The 24022-nt window shown below is 51.5% G+C and overlaps 1 protein-coding gene across 5 annotated transcripts in view; it reads left to right on the top strand.

The window, feature by feature from the left end:
• The window catches only part of MICAL2 (microtubule associated monooxygenase, calponin and LIM domain containing 2), a 215152-nt gene that overhangs the window by 123429 nt on the left and 67701 nt on the right, over positions 1-24022 (top strand). For 3 of the 5 annotated variants that reach the window (XM_060303495.1, XM_060303494.1, XM_060303496.1), the window contains 7 exons: positions 960-1022; positions 5935-6042; positions 7057-7243; positions 8583-8671; positions 10119-10221; positions 12820-12877; positions 13880-14096. In XM_060303495.1, the coding sequence (XP_060159478.1) occupies positions 960-1022; positions 5935-6042; positions 7057-7243; positions 8583-8671; positions 10119-10221; positions 12820-12860 (591 nt within the window). In that variant the 3' untranslated portion in view covers positions 12861-12877; positions 13880-14096. Of the gene's footprint in view, positions 1-959; positions 1023-5934; positions 6043-7056; positions 7244-8582; positions 8672-10118; positions 10222-12819; positions 12878-13879; positions 14097-22718; positions 22900-24022 lie in introns of those variants that run through there. The other 2 variants (XM_060303498.2, XM_060303497.1) reach the window with 2 other exon arrangements.

The raw sequence follows: 24022 nt of genomic DNA, 5'->3' as shown, positions 1-24022 counted from the left end.
ATTCAGCCTTTAGCATGGCTGCTAGCCATTTACCAAGGCTGGTGAGCTCTTGCAAGATCAAGATGGCAGCTGAGTGTTTGCACAGCTGAGCCAGAGGGAGGGCCTCACGGGGCTGGGTGCTGTGGTTAAGTCCTCCTGGGTCAGAAGAGCAATGTGCATTGCAAAAGGAGCTCTCTCTACCCCTGGAGGTGTTTGTTTTAAAACTGGATTTGCAGGGTTTACTCTAGAGATTTGCATATTAGAGAGAAGCTGGGTGAGTCTTGGCTGGGCAATCTGCCAGTGTTTCATCTGATAGAAGGGTAGATCTTAAGGCTGCTGCAAACTCATTGTTCTCTCTGTTCTGGGGCTGGAGCTAGGCAGTGCTTTGGAGGTAACCTGTGTGCATCCCAGCCTGGGGGATTTTAACTGGCAGAATGCTGGTGTGTCAGGGAAGCAGGGTGCAGTAGTGAGAAGGGTATAGGCTTGGAGTCACGCTTGGGTTCAGAGCACCGATTACTTGATTTCTCGCTATGTGTCCTTGGATGAGCTAGTGGACCTCTCAGCACCTCATTATCCTAACCTATAAAATGGAGGTGGCAGGGCTTCCCTGGTGGCGCAGTGGTTGAGAGTCTGCCTGCTGATGCAGGGGACACGGGTTCGTGCCCCTGTTCGGGAAGATCCCACATGCTACGGAGCGGCTGGGCCCGTGAGCCATGGCCGCTGAGCCTGCGCGTCCGGAGCCTGTGCTCCGCAACGGGAGAGGCCACAGCAGTGAGAGGCCCGCGTACCACAAAAAAAAAAAAAAAAAAAAAAAATGGTGGTGACAGCAGCTACTCCTGAGGATGACTGGAGTAATGCAAACACCTAGCATATATCGAATGCCCCAAGTATCCAGCAAATGTGCTTTCTCCCCAGTGGAGGAGAATTCCAGAAGAAAGCTCACTTACCTAAAAGGCATGTTGATTCCTCTCTTTCTAAAGGCAAAGAAGTCACCTTCAGGCTTCCATTTCCATCCCAGCCACTTAGGAGCGCTGTGGCCTCAGGTGAGTTAGAGCCTCCCTGAACCTCAGCTGCCCCGGCCTCAAAGGGAGATTATCAGACCCACCTCGCAAGGCTGTGAGGGTTCAACACAGCTCAGCGCCTGGCACCAGGGGACGTAGGTGCAGACATGGCCGTCCACTGGGAGGTCATAGCCCCAAAGACTTGCCTGCATCTCAGCCCTGAGGGTATCATTTCCAGAACCCCTCAAATAAGGCAGTTTCAATCCTTGCCCTGAGCATATATGGCTGAGGACTCAGGCCCACCAGCCTGTCCTCTGATGTTTCTCATCCAGGGACTCCTCAGTGAGGAATATATTTGCTCAAGTGGGCCCAGGAGACGACTTCCTCTAGCCCTACGTCGAAACTTCCCCTTCCCTCGAGCCCTCAGCCCCGAGGCCCTGGAAGCTCTGCTCCCAGCCCTGCCTGACCTGTATGGGCTTCCTTATCCCCACAGCAGGCCAGGTGGCCACAGGAGGCCCAGTTCTGTGAGGAAGCACAGGCCAGACACCTGGTGTTCCTGGCTGAGTTCCAGGCCCAAGGGGGGATGTCACCATTGTTTGGACACAAGCAGGCCCAAGAGCCTGCTTCCTCCTTCATTCAGGGGAGCATCTGCCCTGCGTTGGGAGCGTAACCATGAGAAAGACACAGTCATGACATGACTGTGCAAACCGGAGGGGAGATGACCGATCTCCCAGCATGGAGCAGGGTGAGAAAGGCTCCAGCATCCAGATGGGGACCATGCTTGGCGATGGTGCTCGCGACGACAGCTCATGTCACCATGTGTGAATCTCAGTTGACTCGGGGGAGAGAAGCCAGTGTCTTCATCTGTGTGGGCCACGTTATCCTTACTAACACAGAGGAGGGACCCCAAGCAACTGCAAGTCCCCCCGAGTGAAGGCCACCGAGAAGAGGAGAAAAGAAAGAAGTTCCAGAAAGTGGAAATTTGAAGCTGCACCAATTGCGATGCTTTGGACTCATAAACCATCTGCCAGGAGGTTCTTGGGAGCCCAGCACCACGTGACGTGCAGCCCAGATTCTTTGATGACTCTGTCACAGCCCTGTGAGGATGGCAGTGGTCTCCCCATTTTACAGATGAGGAAACTGAGGCTCACAGAAGGGAAATGAAGTCTGTGAGGTTAATCTAATGTAATGTTAGATGATGGCCCACCTGAAGTCTCCAACCGTTCCAGCTTGTTCTAATTAACTAGCTGAAAATAACTAGAATTCAAAGGGGAAAGAGGTAGTGAAAAACACCCCAGTTCTTCAAAAGTTACATAAATATTGAAGATACATAAAGGGTTGCAAAAGCAGTCCCATGGCCCTCCAAAACTACCAATTCTCAAAACACTAGTGACTGCGACCAGTATATTTCTGGCCAGATCATCGGATTGCCCAACTTTGCATTTGGACAAATGATTCCCAGCCGAATTGTAAGCTCTCCTCTTGACCAGCACCCCAGGAGCATACGTGCTTTTGCCTTTCGGTGCGATAATCTCCTTGTTGAGAACCTCTGGCTCTTACTCTGAGGTCAAACCAGGATGAGTTTTCTGGAGGTTTCTCCATGAGCGGAGTTTCCTTTCTTCCTCAGGATGCCGAGGTGTGGTCCACGGGCAGGCACTGGTTTGTGACCCAAGGAGCACAGCAAGTGGGAGTAAGCATTAAACACTTGTAGAGCAGTTTGACATTGCCACACATCCAAGCGGGTGATCGTACTTCTAGGAATTCATTTTATTGAATCCAGAAGTATGAGGCCACGGTGGATTCGAGATTTAAAAGGAAAAAGCAAAACCTGGTCATTCGCCACCGATAGTTTGAGTTAGCAATCCATCTGGTCATGTCCTCACTGTCTTGGAGCCAATGAGGCATCCTGCTGTCAGGAAAGAGGAGATGACCCAAGACCCCAGGGCAACGTCCGCCTTCACACCAGTCTTTGGGATGAGCTTCAAAGGCCCCCTCTAACCCCTTGAGACAAGCTCTTCATCACCTGGTCTCCTTGTGACCATCCTGGTCTACCTCTTGGTCTTGGTGATGATCCTGGGCATGGTTTCCATTCGGTTGTAAGAAAGCCTCTGTCACAGGTGGCAATGTGGACGCACCTGGGAGAAAGGAGCCTTATGTAAATAAGGGCCCATAATGAGAGGAAGGACCAGGCTTGGATCCCCTGGCCGGGACCTGTGCTGATAGAACAACCGAGCCGGCCCGAGACTGCACCCCCAGCAACCTCAGGGCCCTCTGCTTGCTTCTTCTGTAACTGCTCCCAAAGTCAGGGTTGCACAGGAGCTCAGCGGCACAAAGTGCTTATTAGCTAAGTGGTTACTAAGGTCTCATCAGGGACCTGTAGTTAAAGCCCCAGAAAGTACGGTCTTAATCTCTGCTCGCTCAGGGGAGGCAATACTTGCGCGTGGGTCTGTGACATCACATGGTGCCTTCCTGGGAGAGCGCCTCGGAGCCAGTGCACACACTGGGTTGGGGAGGCAGCCACACAAGGGGAGTGTGCGCAGGGAGGTAAATCTGACCTCCCCTCTTTATTTTGCTGTAAACCCAGGAAGGACCTGGTATTCTACAGCTCCTATCCGAGGCGCCTGTGTCGGGGGCCCCAGCAGGGGATGGAACATTAGGCAAGTAATGGCATATTGTCCTGAGCCAGCGCACCTGAACCTCTCTTAGAAGCAGGAGCCAAGTTTCTTGGCATTTGTGAAATCCTGAAAATGGCAGAATGTATGCTTGGAAGCAGAATCCTCATCTCTCCCAGGTGGGGCCAATGTTGGGTTGCGGGGGGGGGGGGTGGGGGGTGGGGGGGTGGGGGGGGGATAACTGGCCTGGCAGCTGCTGCCACGGAGAAGGAGTGAGCTTTGTCAGGTCTGAGGAGGTCCTGTCTGTCTGAGTGCTGGGATCAGACACCCCAGCAGGCCCCCGGCCACATTTTCCATAGTCCCCCAGAGCCCTGCACGTGGTCTGGCGTGACTGATCCAGAGTAGCTACTGGTGTTGGGACTTCCTCAATGAGAAAGGGGGCAGGCGTCTCCTGGGTCTTTTTTTTTTTTTTTACATCTTTATTAGAGTATAATTGCTTTACAATGGTGTGTTAGTTTCTGCTTTGTAACAAAGTGAATCAGTTATACATATACATATGTTCCCATATCTCTTCCCTCTTGCGTCTCCCTCCCTCCCACCCTCCCTATCCCACCCCTCCAGGTGGTCCCAAAGCACGGAGCTGATCTCCCTGTGCTATGCGGCTGCTGCCCACTAGCTGTCTGCCTTGCGTTTGGTCGTGTGTATATGTGTCCCGGGTCCTGCCTTTCTCCCCAGCCTGCTTGGCGTCCCTTCTGTCTTCATCCTCTCTTGGTGCTTGTGCCTTTGCGGGCACCCGATGTGCTAGCCTCAGGTCCTGAGGGTGGGCCCTGCTCCCAGGAGTCGGGGGCTGGGGACGCCAGCTGCCACTTGCTTTGCTGTCCCCTGAACTTCCTGCTTGGTACTTGAGGCTTGCACAGCAGATTCGATGTGGCCTTCCAGGAGCGGTCTTGGGTTTCGATGGAGGGCCTTCCTTCGCCCCTGCATGAGTCACTGTTACTCGCCATCAAGATGGCTATCAACCTGTGTCCAGGGGCCTTCCGCCTAAATTGTTGCTCTCCATGGCCACACCTCCCAGAAGCTGGATTCAGAGGCTGGGGGAGCGTCTGGAGCCTCCCTCCCTCCAGGGTCTTGGGATCAGGAACAGTGTTTATAGATATAATCTCATATTGTGCATTTTTGTCCCCCTGCAGGGGAGACTGCAGTATTACCAGGCTGGCCTTTCAGAGCTGGTATGGAAAGAGGGAGCAAGTCGGGGTTTGCCCAGGGGTGTATGTGTGATTGTGCTATGTCTGCTTGGGCTGTCAGCTCCCACCCCTTCCGCAGCTCCATGACACGCCGGTGGGGTTCCACGCATTCATGGGTAGGCATGGACCATCATGTCCTTGGGAGCACAGACACCCACAACCTGTCAGGCTGTGATCCCCAGAGCCAGCGTGGAGCTGACTTGCCCAGCACCATCTCTGGGGCCCTGGGCACTGCCGCCTGGAGCTCCCCATCCTTCTCCCTGTACCTGCCCAGTAGGGACCAGCATTCACTCCCATTTCGGTCATGTTTTTGTCGGCAAGGTGGTCTGCATGCTGACCTGACAGGGCTCAGGTTAGACGTAGCCATAGCTCCCTATGGGACACGGGAGCTGCAAGGCAGGATGAATTCAGAGGGAGAAGGGAGGGTGGAGTCAAGTTCATCTTGGTCCAGCCCTGCCAAGTGCCAGACACTCACACACACGCTCTCTCACTCAGTTCCTGCCACAGCTCCGTGAGGCAGGCACCGTTTATCCCCATTTCACTAAATGAGGATGCTGGGCTCAGAAGTTGAGGACTTGGCGCCCCATCTCAGAACTGGTTAGTGGTGGAGCAGGGTCCTAACCCTCCAGGTCTGGGAGTGGGGGGTCTGGGGCAGTTCTCACTAAACAGTAGCTCCCGGCCCTCCAGAGAGGAGGGGTCTTGGGGAGGGCGGCCGCAATGCAGCTGGCTTGTTTTCTTACTGTGAAGGCCTCCCGGGCTTGGGCTCAAGAGACCTTAGCAGAGTCCTGGCTCTTCTTGCATTTCTTTCTAAGTGGGCTTGGACAGATCCCTTCCTCTGGTATTTATTCCCCCTACCTGTGAACCAAGCAACTCAAACTCCTGAAGACCATGTACCCTGCAGGCCTCCATCTCTCTTTTCTCCATCTGCAGAGTGCCCACTGCCTACTCTGGGCTGGTTAGGCCTCTCCTGGGACGTTGGGTGCCGTTTGCATGTGGGTGTGGAGCCCTCTCCCACCTCCAGCTTGTTCGTGTCTTCCTTCTCGGTGCTAACTGGCCTCTACCTTTGTCTCTGTCTACTCTATCTCTGCTCTTGGGTAGCTGACAGTAGGGAAAGTGTCCAGCGGAATAGGGGCTGCAGCTGAAGTTCTGGTCAATCTGTACATGAATGATCACAGACCTAAGACTCAGGCCATCTCTCCAGACCTGGTAAGGATGTACACCCCACAGCCTTCACCCACAGACACTGGCTCTGGCCTCCCAGGGAGGGTGCATGGGACGCAGAGAGGATTGCCTGGCCCCTCTTCTCATGGGACGAGAGGGGCTGAGACCGGGCTGGATCAGAGCAGAGGTTAGCGGGAGGCTGTTCTTCCTTTTAGACAAACCTCACTCAGCCCCCTTGTGGCTCATTTCACAAAGCAGAGCATCTTCCCTGCTGGCTGGGGCTCTAGAGAACTCAGTGCAAAGTCCAGGAGGGGCCGTCCGCAGAGGTGGACAACACTTACTGCCAATGTTTAGCATCCAATCTGGATTGGATTGAGAATTAAGTAATGGAGAAAACACCCTTTTCCTCTGAATTCTCCCCTTCTCCAGTGACTCCGCTCATTTTGGTTTCCTTTTGGTACACTCCCCTGGAATCACCCAGGTGTGCCCCTTCTGCCCTGGCCCTTGCCCTTGCCCTCTCCTCTCCCCTCTTGCATTTAGGAAGTTGACTGGCAGCCAACTTCAACACACAGAAAAGGACTGCCCCTTCTCTGCAGTTCTCTTGAACAGTTTTATTACCATGAGCTTTCCCTGCCTGACCTAGGTCACTGCAGGGAGACAAGGATGTGTAAAACATTCTTTCAGGGACCTCACTCTAGATGCAGGCAGTACGTAACCCCTGGGTCAGATTCCTGGAGACAGCATCGCTGGGCAGCATGTTTGTGAGGGATGCCCGCTCCATCAGACCAGGAGATGTCACTCTCACCCTGAAACCAGAATGGCCAGCCTGCCTGGGAGTACAGTTAACAGCTGCCCTTGCAGGGCTGGGGTCTGTGTACCTTCCCACCCTCATTCTCTGCTGAAGTGCCCGCAGTCAGCGCCTGCAGTGACAAAAGCAGCACCTAGCCTGTGAGGCCCCACGATGCAGGCCGGCATCTCTACAAGGCCAGCCTCACAGCTGAAGGTGCGGTGTACGCCCTAACACACTGCTCTTCTCTCCCGATGCCCTGTGTCTCCCAGGAGTCCGTACGGAAGGCGTTTCCCCTGAACCTGGGTGGCAGCGACACCTGTTATTTCTGCAAGAAGCGCGTGTACGTGATGGAGCGGCTGAGCGCGGAGGGCCACTTCTTTCACCGGGAGTGTTTCCGCTGCAGCGTCTGTGCCACCACCTTGCGCCTGGCCGCCTATGCCTTCGACAGTGACGAAGGTAAACCCCCAGGGGCCAGGGCAGCACTCATCTCTGGCCTGGGCTTCAGTCCCTTTGGAGGCTCTGGGACAGGCAGCACTTCCCAGGGAGTTTTGGTGTCATCAGGAAAGCTCTTCAGGGAGCAGGGATCCCCTGCTAAAAGAGAGAGGCCGCCTGTGGTGAGCAGGGGTCCTGAGGGAAGGGGAGCTGTCAGCAGCAGGGGTGCATCAGCGTGGGGGGCACCTACCAGGCGACGAGTGCCTTATGAATGTTTTCTTACTCAGTCTCACCACCTTCAATTGCCCCTGTGTGGCTGAGAGAATCAAACCTGATAACCTATGTCACATGCTCGACACCACACCTGACATGTAATAGGGGTTCAGTAAATGATGGCATATTCGTGTTATTATGTATAAAGTACGCATTGTAAAAATGGCAGTAACCGCAACATGCCCTCTGATAAGTGGCCTGCCGGCGTCATCAGTGAAAGAATTGCACTCATTGGAATGAGTGATTATTTTCTAATTTCCAGCACTTGATGTTTGCACGGTCATGTAATGACAGCGCTTGTGATTCCATACCCTCAAACTAACTGCCTGGGTTCAAATCCAGACTATGCCACTTCTAGCCATATAACCTTGGGCCTGTTACGTAACCTCTTGGTCCCTCCGTTTCCTTACTTATAAAATGAGGATGATACTACTTAGCTCATAAGGTCATTATGAGGGTTGCTGGGTTAATTCCCGGGATGATAGTGTCTGGTATATTGAGTCCTACACAAGATTTTTCTGCTGTTATCATTATTCCCATCACTATTGTCACTATTGTAACAGTGAGCAGAGAAGGCTTTTCTGGAAGGCACCCGGTAGTCCCGGGCAGTGGCCAGTGGCCCAGTGTGTGCCTCACTGAGTTTTCCTCTCCAACACTGCCACAGCCTGTTCTGCTCCTTTCCCACCCCCAGGGGTCCCAGAAGCAAGAGGAACTAGAAACAGAGCTGCTATTCTGGGCGGTCCATTTTGCAGCCTGGCAACTTGCCTTGGGAAGGGACTTGGCCTGGGGGATTATCTGAGGGTTTCAGCCCCATCCCGGGAGCCCCGCCTGTTGCTGCAGCCTGCCCCCCCGTCTGAGCCATTTCCTTAAGGCAGGTGATGGAAACCATTTCCCAAGTTTGCGCCTTCCTGGCCTTGTTTTCAGTAGCAGCGTTTTCTGACCTAGATGGTGGCAGGCACTTGGCTCATGTCCTGCTGTGTGGTTCTGGTTTACAGGAGAAAAACCTCTCTCATTCTCTCTCTCTCTCTCTCTCTGTGTGTGTGTGTGTGTGTGTATGTGTGTGTGTGTGTGTGTGTGTGTCTCTTTACAGGCAAGTTTTTCTGCAAGCCTCATTTCATTCACTGTAAAACCAACAGTCAGCAACGGAAGAGACGGGCAGAGTTGAAGCAACAAAGAGAAGTACGTTTTGTCTTGAAAGTGGTGGTGAAACAGGGAAGGCCCCTGATAGGAGAAGGTGTTCAAGGGTTCCTGCAAGTTCAGCCAATGTTTCTGGCTTTGGGGGATTGAAACTCAGGTGAAGAGGGCTCTGCTCCCTGGCATGGAGGGTCCCTCTGCCTTAGTCTGTTCAGCTTGCCTCTGGGCTATGACCTGTCCCGGGGGAATGACTGCTGCTTCTCACGAGAAGCCCAGAAGAGCTTTCCCATGTGCCACGGATGGGGCTATATGCTTAGCCATGCAAAGCCATGTAGCCCCCGGTGCCTGGGGCCCCCATGACCATAGGGGCACTGTTAGCAGGGATGCCTGGTATAGAGCCAACCCTCTGTGGTTTCCAAGTCCTTTCCCCAGGCTCTTGGATGTCAGCAAAGTGACTGGCCCACTGAATTTGTGGATGGCTTATGATAGGGCCCCCTCGTACCTTCTCTATGGCTTGATTAATCACCCACCTCCAGCAAGACCCACAACTTCAGCTTTTTTCTAATTATACAAGTAATATAGGCTCAACATAGAAAAACGGGTAAATATAATAAACAAAAGTGTATAAAGAAGGAAAGTGAAATCACCCATCCCCACTCTATCCTGAGAAAATCATAATTAACATTTTGGAACATTTCCTTGCAGACTTTTTTCTATATGAGTACAGTTGATCCTTGAACAGTGTGGAGGTCAGGAGCTCTGACTCTCCACAGGGTCGAAAATCCGCATATAACTGATAGTCAGCCCACCGTATCGGCAGTTCCTCCACGTCCGTAGATTCAACCAACCGTGGATCGGGTGGAACTGTAGTATTTACTATTGAAAAAACTCTGCATTTAGGTGGACCCATGCAGTTCAAACCTGCATTGTTCAAGGGTCAACTGCATGTTCTAACCCAGTGGGAATCCCATGTCTACAGTTTCATAGTCGTCTTTTCTCACTAACACTATATTAAGAACAGTTTCCCATGACATTAAAAATGCTTTTGGAGCCTAATTTTTGATGCCTGTAAAAGATGGTTGATAATTTATTTGCGTCCTATATTGTTGGACATTTATGTTGTTTACTATTTTTACCTTATAAATATTTTTACGGTGAATGTCTTTGTACCCACATCTTTCTCCATATTTCAAATAGTTTACTTAGGATCAGTCATGAGAAATGAGATTGCTGAGTCAAAGGGCGGGTATGTTTTGAAGGCTCCAAACAAAACTGACCCCTGTGATCAGTTTGCCACCCCCCAGGAAAGTCATGCCCATGTTCAGCCTGCCCTTCAGCAGTGCATGGGGGCGGAGATTTGGGGGAGGGGGGCTGGTTGCAAATTGCAGGGTCTGCCACGTTCTCTATTTACTGGCTCTCTTCCTCTGCTTCATTGGAGGCGTCGTCTCTAAGCGTCATGGACTAAATGCCCTCACCTTGATGTCTTTCTCAGGAGGAGGGAATGTGGAAAGAGCAAGAAGCCTCTAGGCGAGACCCTCCCGCGGAAAGTTCTTGCGCTGCCGCCGCCATCGGCACGCCGGAAGGCAGCCCCCCAGGTACCCCCAATTCCTTCCTTAGGAAGGTGCTAAGCTGGCCCCTCAGGCTGCCGTGGGGCCTGCTTCACCTTCCCCGGAGGCTGCTTAACTGGATTCAGGGACTACTGCGTGCTGCCAGTCTGCATATCAGGGACAATGCTTACAACTACTGCTACACGTACGAGCTCCTGAGCCTCGGGCTGCCCCTGCTCTGGGTGTTCTCCGAGGTCCTGGCTTCCATGTACCGGGAGACCGAGGAGTCCCTCGAGGGCATCCGCGACTGGCTGCTCAGATGCTTCCCGGCCAAGCTGCACTGAAGCCCAGCCCCAAAGTGCCTTAACATTTCCCGTGTAGATGGCAGCATGTGCAGCCAGCCCAGGCGCTGGCCAGGGAGCCCCACGCCCTTTAACCAGTTAGTTCAAAGCCAAAGAGTTTCCCGTCGGCCACCTGCACCTGGCCTGGTCGCAGTGAACATCTGCTCCCGGTGCCCAGGCCAGCACGACATGAAGGATATGTTTTTATACCTTTGTACTTTTATACCAAAGCGAGCCATATTTCTAGGTTTACATTTCAATTTTTAACTTTTAATAAGCCAAGAGAAAGCATCTTTTTCTATGAGTGTCAGTTTTTCTAGACACGGGTTTGACGTTTGTAACTGGTATTACAAACCCTTCCCACGTTGTGGTCAGTTGTAATCGCTGCTGCCTGCAACATGAATGATTTGGGCTTCTCTGTAAACCAGAACCAGTGCCTTTTGATTTATGTGCCTGGATACCACTTTTCAACAACGGACAGTTGTTTGCAACATGAAAGCATAATACTTTAGGAGAAAAAAATAGAAAGGGCAGAAGAGAATTAAACCTACAGAAGCACGTGGCAGTGTGTAGTCGCCTGTTGTCTGTCCTCCCAGAGGGCAGAGGACTGTTTTGCTTGCTTGTTTGGATGTAAATGAGTAGCGTAAAGGTTCCTCGCTCAGAACCCCATCACAGCCAAATGATGTAGAACCACAGGGTCTCAAGCAGATTGCTACAAATACACGTTCCCTTCCCGCCAATGAGCGCGGCAGCGAAAGCCCACTGGCCCCGACCACGTGGAGCTCCATCAAACTGTTGCAGTGTTGAAGAGGAGTTATGTCCGCTGGTGGCATTTTAAGCCCTCCTTAGGAGGTCCCCAGCCCAGACTGCAGTCCGAGCCAAGGCCACTCAGGGTCCACAGCCATGAGGCTGAGGGAAGAAATTGCCCTTTCGCATAACGTCCTTTGGGACCGAGGGCATTTGTTAGCACCTCAGGGTATTATTTCTGGGAAGTGCGGCTGCCCCGTGAGCGTGGCTTGCAGACGTCCCGGCTTCTTAGCCGCTCGGCTGCCATGCATATTTGGTCAAACAGTCAGAAACCATTTATTTTCACGCTGTCCTAGCAAAGGAATGCGTCTGACCTCCAGGGGGAAGCTCCCCTGTGTCTTGACTGTCAGGGGAGGCTGGGAGTGGACGCTATTACTGACTCATGCAAAAGAAATACACGCTATTTAGGGCAAAACAGGCCTTGGGCCCACCTGCATTCTTCTCTCTGGGCATCTGGAAGAGGCCTCAGCTCTCCCGACTCCACTTGCCTGGACATGCACGGCTGCTGAGTCTGGCTGAACAGTGGAGATGGCTGATAGAGAAAGGCCTTCTGCAGTGTGTTCAGTGTATCTAGAGTGGCTGGGCCAGAGACGGCTCTCCGCGTGTTACACTAGAAAGATCCTCTAGGTTAAATAAGGATGGAGCCCGGTAGGTTAGGAGCCAGAGCTCTTGAGGCCTTTGAGATGCCAAGTTCTCTAGGGTGGGAAGAAGTGGGGAGGCATTTCTATAAACACTTCCCTAAGTCCTTGGGCAAATCAGGGACATGGCTGCGGCCAAGTTCGTGGGAACTGGCGCCTCTGTCCTTGTTGGAACTGTTCTCGTCCTATGACTTGCATTGTGTTTTTCCAAATTTCTGCTGGTATTTTAATGTTCTGCACGGTGGGAGGAGCCCTTGATTCATTTTATGTTTGATTCTGAAAGTCACGACATAAACACATGCACAGCTGTCATTGTTATTCCCGTCAGCTCAGGGCAGGGCGAGATGCTTTGTGGGATGCTCCGTGAAGCCAGTTAGGATCTCTGAGAATGTCACTTTTGGCCATAAGGAGACTGGTTTGAATTACTCTGGCGAGACAGGGCGTGCCTGTCAGAAGCCTGAGTTGTTTGTATGTTCTGAGACTTTGAACCTTCCTGGTGGGGCAGCACCAAAACACAAAGGTGGGTCCTGGAGGGGGGGGCGGATGTCTCTAAGCCTCCACAACATATTCAAGAATGAACGTGGGGCTCGAGAGTAAAATCGGGGCAGAGAGGATGTGGAGGGCTGTGGAGGACAGAGGAGTGTCAGCCAATTGCACGGATTCACTCTTGCAGATAAGTGGCTGCTCACTGCCAGCAAGGTTCATCCGTCCTAAGCAAACCGTAACTTGTTTGGGGAAGTTTCTCTTTTTTTAATGGTTGCCTCGTTTTCAATTCCCGTGCCTTCTCGTGTTGCCTTGTGCCCCGCAAGTAAATTCTCTTTTCTGTCTCTCTCTTTCCAACCTTACACTGTGGCCGTCAGTTCATTTCAGCCTTCCGGTGCTACACCCACTTCTTGGCTGACACAATTCTGCTCTGAGGTGACTGGTTTTCTTGCCAATTTTCAGAGAGTGGTACTAACCCCTGACCCGCTTTCCGTACCCCATGCCCCCGCCGTGGCCTTGGTTGAGCTAACTGCGAGTGTCTTGCATACTAATGCGCTCATTCAGTGGCATGGTTGGTGAACAGCATGGGGTGGTGTTCAGCTCAAAAGCGAAAGCCGTTTCTGATTCCATCCCTCTGAGCCAGCTGCCTGGTCCACCCCAAGTGCCTGCCCCGCCTCCCCTCTGCGGCCTGCGGCCTGCGTGCATGCTTTTCTGGTTGCACGTACAAAGCCCCTCACCTTCCTGGGAGGGTTAACCCCGAATGTGAGACAGTACCATAGAGAGGGCGCTTCACCTTTGAAAAGAACTCTTTCACCTCTCAGCCTCTGAAAAAGCACATGCATACCAGCATCTTCAGTTGGTTCTAGTATAAAGGTTATCGATGAAAACCATAGGTGACTCTTTTCAGAAGGATTTAAAAAAAAAAATACTCCCAGGCTTCATCACAAGCTTGACCCAGACTCTGTATCTTGAACACACAATCACAATTTTCCTAGCAAATCCTTTCTCCACTGCAGCCCATACTTTACCTCCAAGGGCTTTGCTGTGGCTCTTCTGATCGCTCTGGGCTCGTAAAGCCCTGGATGATACAGAAGCTTCAACTAGAGCAGTCATTGTCACAGACCAGGGAAGCCTTTGAGAGATGACTCAGTTGGGCCCCAGGTCTGGAGCAGCGCATTTCAATGCCCCCACGAGCCTTTAGCTGGAGCAGCAGGACGCTCAGAGTGCTTTTAAAGAGAAACACCGCGCCAAGTACAGTGGGGCTGCTGAAGGCCAGGCCTCGCAGTCTCGGGCCGCAGGTGGTGTGCGTCCTGCATGCGGCCCAGAGCCATGCTGACCCTCGCCTGTCTGCACAGCCCCGCATGCTGCATGGCTCCCTCGTTGGTGCAGATCCTAGCCAGGACCAAGTCACCCTTCTTGTCTTATCTTCTCTTGCAGAGTCTCCCCCCTTTTTAGAATGTCAACCAAAGAGTGCCCTCCTCCCTCCAGCCTCCTCCCTAGCTAGCCTCCCCACATCATCACCACGCATGTTTGTGACCTTTGGTAGTCATTACAGTGCCACATGGAACCCTGTATTTTGCACACGGCGGACAATGTTTAGCTTTATTTATGGTATTTGATGCTGTAAATGAAAATAAATATGGTTCTTTATAAAGCTCATTGTTTCCTCTCTTCTTTGCCACGGAAGCTGCTCAAACCTCAAACACAGGGGTTGGTTGAAGGGGTCAGCCTTCCCTAAACGGAGTGGGGGGGGGCTTCACTTGTGGTGACATGGGACTTTCTGGGGCTGTGCTAGGTACTCTGAGAGGAAATATTACCCAGGGGTAATATTTGGAAAATATCACCCATGCTCCGGGGCCAGGCTTTGGGGACTGTTCCTTGAAAACTCATCGTGCTCTCCCGCTGTAGGTGCTGGGCATGACTGGCTGAAGGTCAGAGTCACCTCGGCTGTCAGGAACAGGCTGTATTGACAGCTGCTTGCAGCCGTTTCCCACACACATCCAAGCAGTGGACCCGCAGGAGCGCTTTACTTGGGAACCTTGCTGTGACTTAGGTTCCCATGTGATAGAGGTTGGTCTTGAAAGTTTTGTGCTGGTCTAGCTGAGTGATGGGTGAAAGGTAAGGAGGAAGGACTGGACATTGGTTTCAGGATGGCAGTGAATGTGGCAGGTGTGCTCCTCCAGATGCAGAGCCATTTGTGATGCTAAGAGACCTGCCTTGCCCCCAAAGACTCAGGTCACTCAGTGTCTTAGGCTGCAAGGCTCTGCCCACAGGGCCAGTCTGAGGACAGCACCATGGCAGGCTCTGGCCAAATTCCACTTGTCTTTAAGGGAAGGATTTGAAGTTTTCACTCAACTAGTCTGGACAGTGTCAAAGAAATCTGGTCCTCAACCTCCCTAGGGTGGGATACGTCCCTTTGCCATGCTGGATGTGGCTGAGCTTCTGATGCTGGCATGAAAACTCATCTGTGAACTGCATGCGGGCCGTTGTATCTCTAAAGGGGCACTTCTGAGGCCCTGGGCCTCTGAGCACAGTTGCTGGTGCCTGGAACTGCCTCCAGAGCTGTCTGTGGTCATGACGAAGTGTCTGTACTCCTACCCAGGTGAGATACTCTTTCCCTTCCCTAAAAGGAAGGGTGTTAGGGACTGAAGTCAGGAGCTGGGTTAGACAAGTGACTCATTCCTTTATCCATTCATCTATTCAAGTGTTTGTTGAATGCCTGCCATGCCCTAGGCATATTCTAGGTCCTAGAGATGCAGCAGTGAACCACACAGAATTCCTGCCCCTCCCTGCGTCTTAGCCTGCACGCATCTCGGTGTTGTACTAGGCTTGATGTGTCTTGTTTAGCTGTGCGTGCACTTATTTGTTCACTTGTTCATGTGCACATTTGCTTACTCACCTAATACGTACTGAGTAGTAGTATGTTGGGAATATAGCAGGGAGTGAAACAGGCAAAAATCCTCATGCTCATGGAGCTTATAGTTTGGTTTTGATTTTTGATCTGAAGTTGGGTTAAAACAACATTTTCCAAAGTGTGACAATGGAACACTAGCTTCAAGAGGTGCTTTGTGAAAAAAGGGTTCCGTGGTCACAGAGTCTGAGAAGTGTTGTATACTAATCATGCCAGTCCTCCCAAATCTTGGCGATCCACAAGATTCATTAGCGTATTGAAGTCTGAGGAGTCCTCCAGTGAAGAAGCCTAATTAACTTTGCTGAAGTGGGCTTTCCCGTACCTCTTTGAAGTGAGTTTTTCGTTTGTTTAGGGGCAGTTTTTGTTTTGCATGTTACATTCTACATTAAGAGTTTGGTAGAATATTCTTTATCCAAAAACACTGGATGGAAGAATTAAAATAAAAAATGTAAATAATAGAATTAGGTATTAAATAGAATTAAGTACTGGTGAAATAATGGAGTGGTAACTTTCTAAACTTTAAAACCTCTGATGGAAAAAAATTACAGAGGAAAAACATAGCCCAAATCTGACTTACAAACATTTTTAAAACTTAACATATAAAAATAAAAATGAAAATATTCAACAGGCAGTCAGACTGGGGAAAAATCTGAATTCGATGTGATGACAAAGATGTTCATTGCTGTGGCATTTAGAAGGTTCCTGCAAAGCGATGGTCTCAGGTGCCTTGCACATGATATTTGTTGATTAAAGACCCCATAATAAATGGGCAAAGGTTATGCATGGACTGTTCACACTCAAGCAAATTTTAAAAGAAAACACTTAAACAACAGCATTTCCAAAAATGTTCTAACTTGGCTTTCAAAGGAATGTAAATTAATTATGCTGCACCCACTGAATAAGTAAAGGAATAGTGAAGTAGATTGTAAGAAAAAATATGAACTTAATCACTAGTATTAAGTGTAAAGTTACATGGGGACCATCTTTTCTGGAAAGCAATATGGCAACGAGTATTATGACCCATTAAAGGGATTCTGACCTTGGCCCAGTAATCACACCCCAGGAACTGATCCTAAAGAAATAATCCAGCCAAAGAAAGGAAATCCCTGCAACCTGAATATTGAGTAGAGTAAGGGGGTCAAGCAAAGCGGGTGGGGGTGAGCCGTTCTCCTCTATTTCTGAGAACTCATTCACTTTCAGAGCTTTTTCTTTCATCCCTTAAATAAGTAAAAGAAGTGACTGCCACTTTCACTGCCCCAAGGCGACTGTTTCCACGGGGCCAAAGGCTTTCTGTGCGGTCCCTCATTAGCTTTTCACCTCCTGGTGGCAACCTTGAGTTGGCACTGACATTAAAGTTCACTGATGCTAGAGGTGACCTAGAGCAGCATCTTCAACTGTTGAGGAGCCCAGGCCAGGAATCAGATGCTGCTCTCAGGAGACCCTTGGCACAGGGGAAGGCCCTGGACTTGGCCGAAGACCGGCTTTGGCCCCAGGACATCGTATTGACTCAGAGGCACCGGGTGAGTCCCTTCTGTGAACGGGGCTAACCGTGCCTCTGGCAGAGGGTTTGGGGAAGGCAGAGTCAGTGAGCCGAGTGTGCCCAGCAAGAGCTCTTGCTGAGTTCTGGGGAGTACCTTCCTGGTTTCGTGCAGCAGCGAGTGCCCTGAGGGAGGCATTCTAGGTCAGCTGGGGCTCAGAGTCTGACGGGACATCTTCTGGTTGGGGACTAAACAGGTCTCGATTCACATGGAGTGGCAACATCTATTGTTTTCTAGTTTTCTGGTCCCCCAGCTCTCTTGAAGGTGACTGGTTATCTCCCTTTAGACACGCTGGCCTCAGCTTGAGCCCCTTCTCTCCTGCCACCTGCTAGCAGCACTTCAGTTTTGCTGTAGTGAGTGCCTGAGTCTCAGCACAGGGAGCCTCCTCGAGCTCTGGCTCGGGCTACCTGCTCACCATCTCCACTTAGCTGTCTACTGAGAGGCTCCAACTTACACGTCCACCCCCAACTCCTGGTCTTCCCCGGAGACAGACACTGCCCTTGGCCTTTGCAGTCTCTGGACACGGCAGTTCCATTCTTGTTGCTCAGCTCAGAGCCTTGGCTGGAGCCATTCTTGGCTCTTCTTTTCTTGGCCCCATGTCCAGTCCATCTGTGAATTCTAAGTACAGCCAGAGTCTGTCCACATCCCACCACCTCCATGCTACCGCCTGGCCCCAGCCACTGTCATCTCTTCTTGTGTTATTCGGGTAACCTCCTCTAAGCTCTCCTTCTAGAGAGTTCTCCTTACTCCATTCAACCTATTTTCAACACAACAGCTAGAGGAATCTTGTGAGAACTTAAGTCTGATCTCTCCTCTGCTCCAAACTCCAGCAGCTCCCCAGCTCACTTAGCGTGAAAGCCAAAGGCATACAGTGGGGACTCCTGGTAAGTGCAGTCGGGCAAGACAGCCATGCCCCAGTATGGCAGGCAGGCCTGGGGCCCAGGGCTACCTATCAATTTACTCATCGCCTGAAGACCCCCTAGAAACTGGCATTCCCAGTAGTACACTCTCAGAAGCCCCGGGATGGCAACTGTGCTGTCTTTAGGCACCTGTGCTTTTATCTTTTAAAGGGACATGCACTGCAAAGGACCTTGGTACTGGATAGACCTATGTCCCTCCTAGAGCAATTAGGTGGAGGGAACACCTGACACAGACCCCTTCCCAGGTCCCTCCTCCATCCTGCTGAGGGCTTGTCAGTGTCCCCTCACTCATCCACCTTGAAAGAGGGCAAGGAGACTGCACTATGCTTAGTACCCTGGACATCTGCCTATTTGCTCTCAGATACACTCCCTGCCCTTCCCCTGCTCCGCTCTGTATTAGAGAGGTGTAACCCTCGCAAAAGACATTTCCCAAGCTGTCTTGCGAACTGGTTTCCTACTAAGTTTGACCATTAGGACGCACGAGTGGGAGAGTGCAGGGTGGAATTGAGGGAGAAGCCAGGGTATTCCTCCTGTCCCTCTGCATCCTGGGCAGTGCTGTGTCTTTTTTGTGGTACCCGCCTCCTACTGCATGGCCCTGGCCTCTGGACTCATAGCACCAGCTCCTTCCGGTGTCCCCCTAGCCAGTGGCTTCCTGCCATTACTCATCTCTGGGTTGCCTCACGTTCCCCATTTGGCTTTTCAACTCATCCAATACCATCGTTATTAGCTTCCTGTATTAACTTTACTCTGTTGAACTCCCTGGCTTGGGTTCTATTTTCCTGACTGGTAAACTTAGTTCCATTGCTCTTGTTAAACTGTTTTCTTCCAAGAGAACTGTGGGCAAGACAGCAGAGGGAGCTTTTCCAAGCCCAGAGGCAAAAGTGGCTCTGGCAGTTAGGAGCTGTGTGACCCCGGACAAGTGAGATAACACCTCTGAGCTTCGGTTTCCTCATCTGTAAAATGGGCTTAAAAACTGTATATAGGAGAACATGTTTTGTTGTCTCCCTGGGTTCTGGGGGAGAGTGGAAGGGCCTCCGGACTTGGGGAGAAAACAGGAACAAGTTCACCAGCAGAAATGGGGCTCCACTCAAGGCCCTTCCTGGTTGGATGTCAAAGCAATCATTTCCCACTGGTTTGACCAGTTTCCCACTGGTTTTCCCCTGTCTGTACAGTCGCATGGACTTATTTTCTGTTCCCATGCAGTTGGCAGTGCTTTCCCACTTTGTTCTTGCTCCCAGGGGTCTGCCACCTCCCTTCCCTGTTCAAATCCTACGCATCCTCAAGCCCCATTAAAACGGTGCCTTCTACCCAAAGTCTTTATTGCTTGGAAGTCAGATCTCCCTCCCCTCCCACCTCGTCCTGGCCTCACTCTTTGTGGTCTACCTTCTAATGCAGATATTTGTCAACAGACCTTCTTTCCCCTGTGGGGCAGAAAGAGACCCTTGAAGGCAGAAGGAGACCCATGGCTGATTTATCTCCAAATCTCCAGCACAAGCCTGGATCAGAGGAGGGCACAGTAGCTTCTGCTGACCCTATAAGTATCTGTGCACAGAGCTCACAGGCACATACGCCTATACTCAGATATAAACCAGGTATAGAGCCGGGTCTCTGCTACAGCAATTCTGTGTAACAAGTCTCCCAAATCTTAGTAGCTTGTAACATCATTTTTCTTGCTCGTGGGTCTGTGGGTTGGCTGAGTGGCTCTGCTTCAGGCTGCAGGTGTAAGGGTGACCTGGGCTCTCATGGGATCGGCTAGACCATAGGTTGGCTCCAGATCTGTTCCATGTGCCCACAGTCGGGCACCTAGGCTGCTGAAGGGGCAGCAGCCATCTGGGACGAACTCTTCTCATGGCCAGCGAGCAGGAGTGTGAGTGGACTAGCCAGACAGCAAGGCCATTGAAAGCCGCTGCTCATGTCACACCCACTGATTTCCACTGGTCGAAGCAAGTCTCACGGCCAAGCCTCATGTCAACTGAGCAGGGAAGCTCACCCCATCTACTCCAGTGGGAAGGACCGCAAGGTCATAGGACAAACCACAACTCTGTTATGGGGAGGAAGTGAAGAACTGGGGACGTCTTCCAGTCCAAACTCCCAGAATCATGGCCACGTGCACTGCTGTCCATTTGTGGCTTGGTTGTGCTCACAGACATACAGACTGGTCCCCGTCCTTTGACGAAATGTCCGACCGAGTGCTGGTGTCTTAACCTCTCTGTTCACCTGTTTTCTCAGCAGCAAAATGGGGATAATACTACTTTTCTCGGAAGCTTGTGTGGAATTTAATAGACTTATTACATGTTAAACACTTAAACAATCCTTGATAAAAGTACCCAATAAAAGTAAGCTGCTGCCATTATAATAACGACACAGTCAAGCATCCAGTTATGATACCTGCTCCCAGATGCTCCTCCTCTGTCCACAGCCGCCCCAGTGCAGAAGGGTGCATACATGTCCTCGCAGCAAGCATGCCCTGTACCAGGGCTTGCAAACTGGCAAACCACTGGCTGCATCTGGCTGTAGACGTGTCGCGTTGGACCTGTGTGTATAGTATTTTAAAATGTGAGGCATTGCACATAAAAATCAAAATTTCTCGAGTTACCTTTGCAGATGATAAGTAAAGAGTAGATAACATCTCCCAGAAAGAGTGTGTGTGGTGAAAAAAATGAGAGGGCCCAGGTAGAAGCATGAAGAACCCGGGACTTAAGCATTGGCTAGAAGTCGGGATGGCTGAGATGGAACGGTCAGCTAGGCAGGGAGAGTAAGCGCCCTGGGAGCAGGGAGGGCTCAGAGGGCAAGAGCTGCAGGAGGACCCCAAAGCCTTGTGAATTGGATTTAGCAACAACAAGGAGGGCACTAGGGACTTTGCTGGGGGCAGTTCGGGTAGTGGAGGCATAGGCAGGATCATAGGGGATTGAGGAGTGAGTGCTGGGAGGTGAGGAAGTGGAGAAAGTGCAGCAAAGTCTTCCCAGAAGATTGGCTGGGAAGGGGGAAGAAGAGTTGGCTGGGGAGTGGGGGGAGGGGGGAACTGGGATTAAAAATGGCCTTCTTAAAACCAGAGAGGTTTCAGCATATGTTAATACTGATGGAAAAGATCCAGTAGACAAAGAATTAATGACACAGGGAAGAGGAGATAATGGTCCTTAACCGGGGCAGGGGGGCGGGGGGTGGGGGGCAGTGTAGGGGCGGTGTAGGAGGAGCCAAGTTCAAGTGCAATGTCAGCCTTAGAGAGGAGAAAGGACTCCTACCCCGCTGTGACCAGAGAGGGGGTCGTGGAGCCAGTTAGTGGCCAAGAGGGATCTGGGACTTGGGCTGCCTGTCTTGCTCATTTATTCATTCATTGATTCATTGATTCATTTAACAGGTATTTATTATTGAGCATCTACTCTTCACCAGGCACCATTCTAGCAAGAAATGAAAGGCGAAAATCACTGCTTTTATTCTAGGCATGGGAGAGAAATAACAAACAAAATAAATGGGAAAAGTGTATAGTTTATTAGAAGGTGCGATGTGCTATGAATAAAAATAAAGAGGAAAGGAAAGTGCTGAGGGTGTGGGTTGCAGTTTCAGGAGGACGGTCAGGGTCACCTCCTTGAGAAGGCAACAAAGGTTTGAAGGAGGCGGGTGAGCGAGCCCTGCCCTCTGGGGGCAGTGTCTCCAAGAAAGAGGCAAGAGCCTCTGAGCCGGGGCTGAGATGGGGGGCGTGCTGCGTGCGGAGGGACAGCACAGCGGTCACGTGGTCAGAGCAGAGAGCCGGGGACAGCACTGGGAGTTGAGGTCACAGGGGCCCTGGAGGATTGTGACAGGGGGTGGCGTGATCTGACTTACATGTTAACAGGCACTCGGCAGCTGTGTTGAGAATAGACTGAGGGGTGGAGCATGACCAGAGGGAAAGCAGGGAGACCAGTAGAGGCCGTTTCTGTAACCCAGACAAGAGGTGATGGTGGCTGGGGCCAGGGTGGCAGCAGAAGAGGTGGTGACAGGTGCCTGGATTCCTGACGTATTTTCAAGGTAGAGCCAACTGGATTTGCTGATAGCTTGAGTGAAGAGTGAAAGAACTAAAGGAGTCAAGGATAACACTGAAGTGTTGCCTGGAGCAACCTGAAGGCCCAAGTTGCCATTTACCAAGATGGGAGGGCCATGCGGGAGGCAGGCTTGGGGAGAGGCAGAGATGGAGAATTCCATGGGCATGAGCGTGATGTGTCTACTGGACATCCACCTGGAGATGCCAAGTAAGCGGTGGCGTATACGCGTCTAGATTCAGGGGAATGTCCAGGCTGGAGAGAGAGATGTGTGAGTTGTTGTCTAGGGTTATTTAAGGCTGAAACCAGATGAGATCATCAAGGACATGAGTGGAGATGAGAAGAGAAGAGGTTCAAAGACAGTCCTGGGACCTTCCAGTGCTCAGAGGTCACGGGGTGGGGCGGGGGCAACCAGTGAAAGAAACAAAGGGAGAAGGAGGTAGCCAGTGGGGAGGAGGGAGCCAGGTTGTGCTGTCCTGGAAGCTGAGAGAAGGGCTGTTTCTAGAAGGAAGGAGTGATCAGCGGGGTCAGAGGCTTCTGGTGTGTCAAGTAAGATGAGAAATGAGAAGTTACCACTGGGTTTAGTGACACATTGGACATTGTGATTCTGATAACAGCAATGCAGAGGCTGGTGGACCTGGGGTGGGACCTATGGACATTACAGACCCTCCTATACTCCTAAGTCAGACAGCGTGTACGTTCGTGCCCTGCACCCAAGACATGTGCTCTAAATGCTGGGGTGTCCGGTGGGCTAAGTGGTGGGGATCCAGTGATGGCACGGTGGATGAGGTCCATCTTAGAGTGTCCACCCAAGCCTCTGGAGGAAGGGCAGGCGCCCTGTGGGGCGGTCCATTCCCACCATCTCTCTAGACCCTCTTCTCCTCTCAACAGATGAACCAACCTCCCCCAAGAAGCCCAAGAGTGTCCCGGAGCTCGAGCACGGGGATGTGGCTGGCGGAGTCGCCTCCCCCCTGCCCTCTGAGTGGACGTCAGTGAGGATCAGCCCCGGGGAGGAAGTGGTTGGGCAGGACGTGCTGGCTGTGCGTGTCCTGGTCACCAGTGACGACAGCAGGTACGTTCCTGCTGCTGCAGGACGGGGGCAGGATGGGTTGGGCAAGGGGACAGCATTCGGGAACTGGTCTTACCCCCACTCACTTGCAGTGTGACCTCTCTGTGCCTCCATTTCCCCATCTGTAAGATGGGATAATCCGTAGGGAGTTGTCAGGATCGAAGAATTAACATGTCAAGGGTGTAGAACAACCCAAAGAAGCTTAAGTAACAAAGGCAAATATGTTGGATCTATAGCCATCCACGGAGAGGCCCGTATGTGGAACTCTTGGCTGCTGGGGGCCTCAGCCTACATCCATAGATTCATGTCCACATATCAAGATTTCAAGGTTGGGCTCCAACTGGTACTAACATTACATTAGGGCTAATCGATGAACTGGCCCGGGGTGCTGTTGTGAGTGGCAGGCTTGGGCAGGCTGATGGACAGATGGCCCACCAAAGCTCACAGATGGACAAGGGGCAGTGCCCTCACACAAAGAAGCATGCTGGACATAGAGAGGAAGAGAGAGAAAGAGAGAGAAATATACATATTCATGAAAATGTCACTAGCCAATAGGTTCTGTGCTTCCCCACCCCAGGACTGTGCTGAGCTGTCCCCACTACCTAGGACACCCCGCTTCCACTCCCACACCACCTGAATTCCTGATGGCTATTTCAGACCCAGGTTAAATATCCCCCCACGCATTCTTTTCTGTAGTCTTTTCCATTCCCTCATCTATTCCCAAGGGAAGCAAGCAGTATTTAAATGCCTGACGTTTTAGGCCCAAGTCCTAATGATGAGCTCATTCTACCCCAGAGAGCTCAGGAGTCCTGCTCGGGGACGGTGAGGATGAGAGGACCAGCCTTCACATGAATACTTCATTGTACATCTCTGGGCCTCTTTCACCTGCTCTGATCTGAACTTGCCTGCATTCGCGTGCTAGGGCTGCCATGAAGAACCACAGACGGGTGGCTTAAACAGCAGAGATTTCTTTTCTCACGGTTCTAGAAGTTCAAGATCAAGGTGTCAGCAGGGTTGGTTCCTTCTGAGGACCATGAGGGAAGATTCTGTTCCAGGCCCCTCTCCTCAGCTTGTAGATGGTGGTCTTCTCGTTTATGTGGCATTTTCCTCGTACGTATGCCTGTGT

The sequence above is a fragment of the Globicephala melas genome, chromosome 8 (genome assembly GCF_963455315.2).
Source record: "Globicephala melas chromosome 8, mGloMel1.2, whole genome shotgun sequence".
Taxonomy (NCBI): domain Eukaryota; kingdom Metazoa; phylum Chordata; class Mammalia; order Artiodactyla; family Delphinidae; genus Globicephala; species Globicephala melas.
Note: the sequence above shows the minus strand (reverse complement) of the source record. Positions and strands in the feature narration are given on the sequence as shown.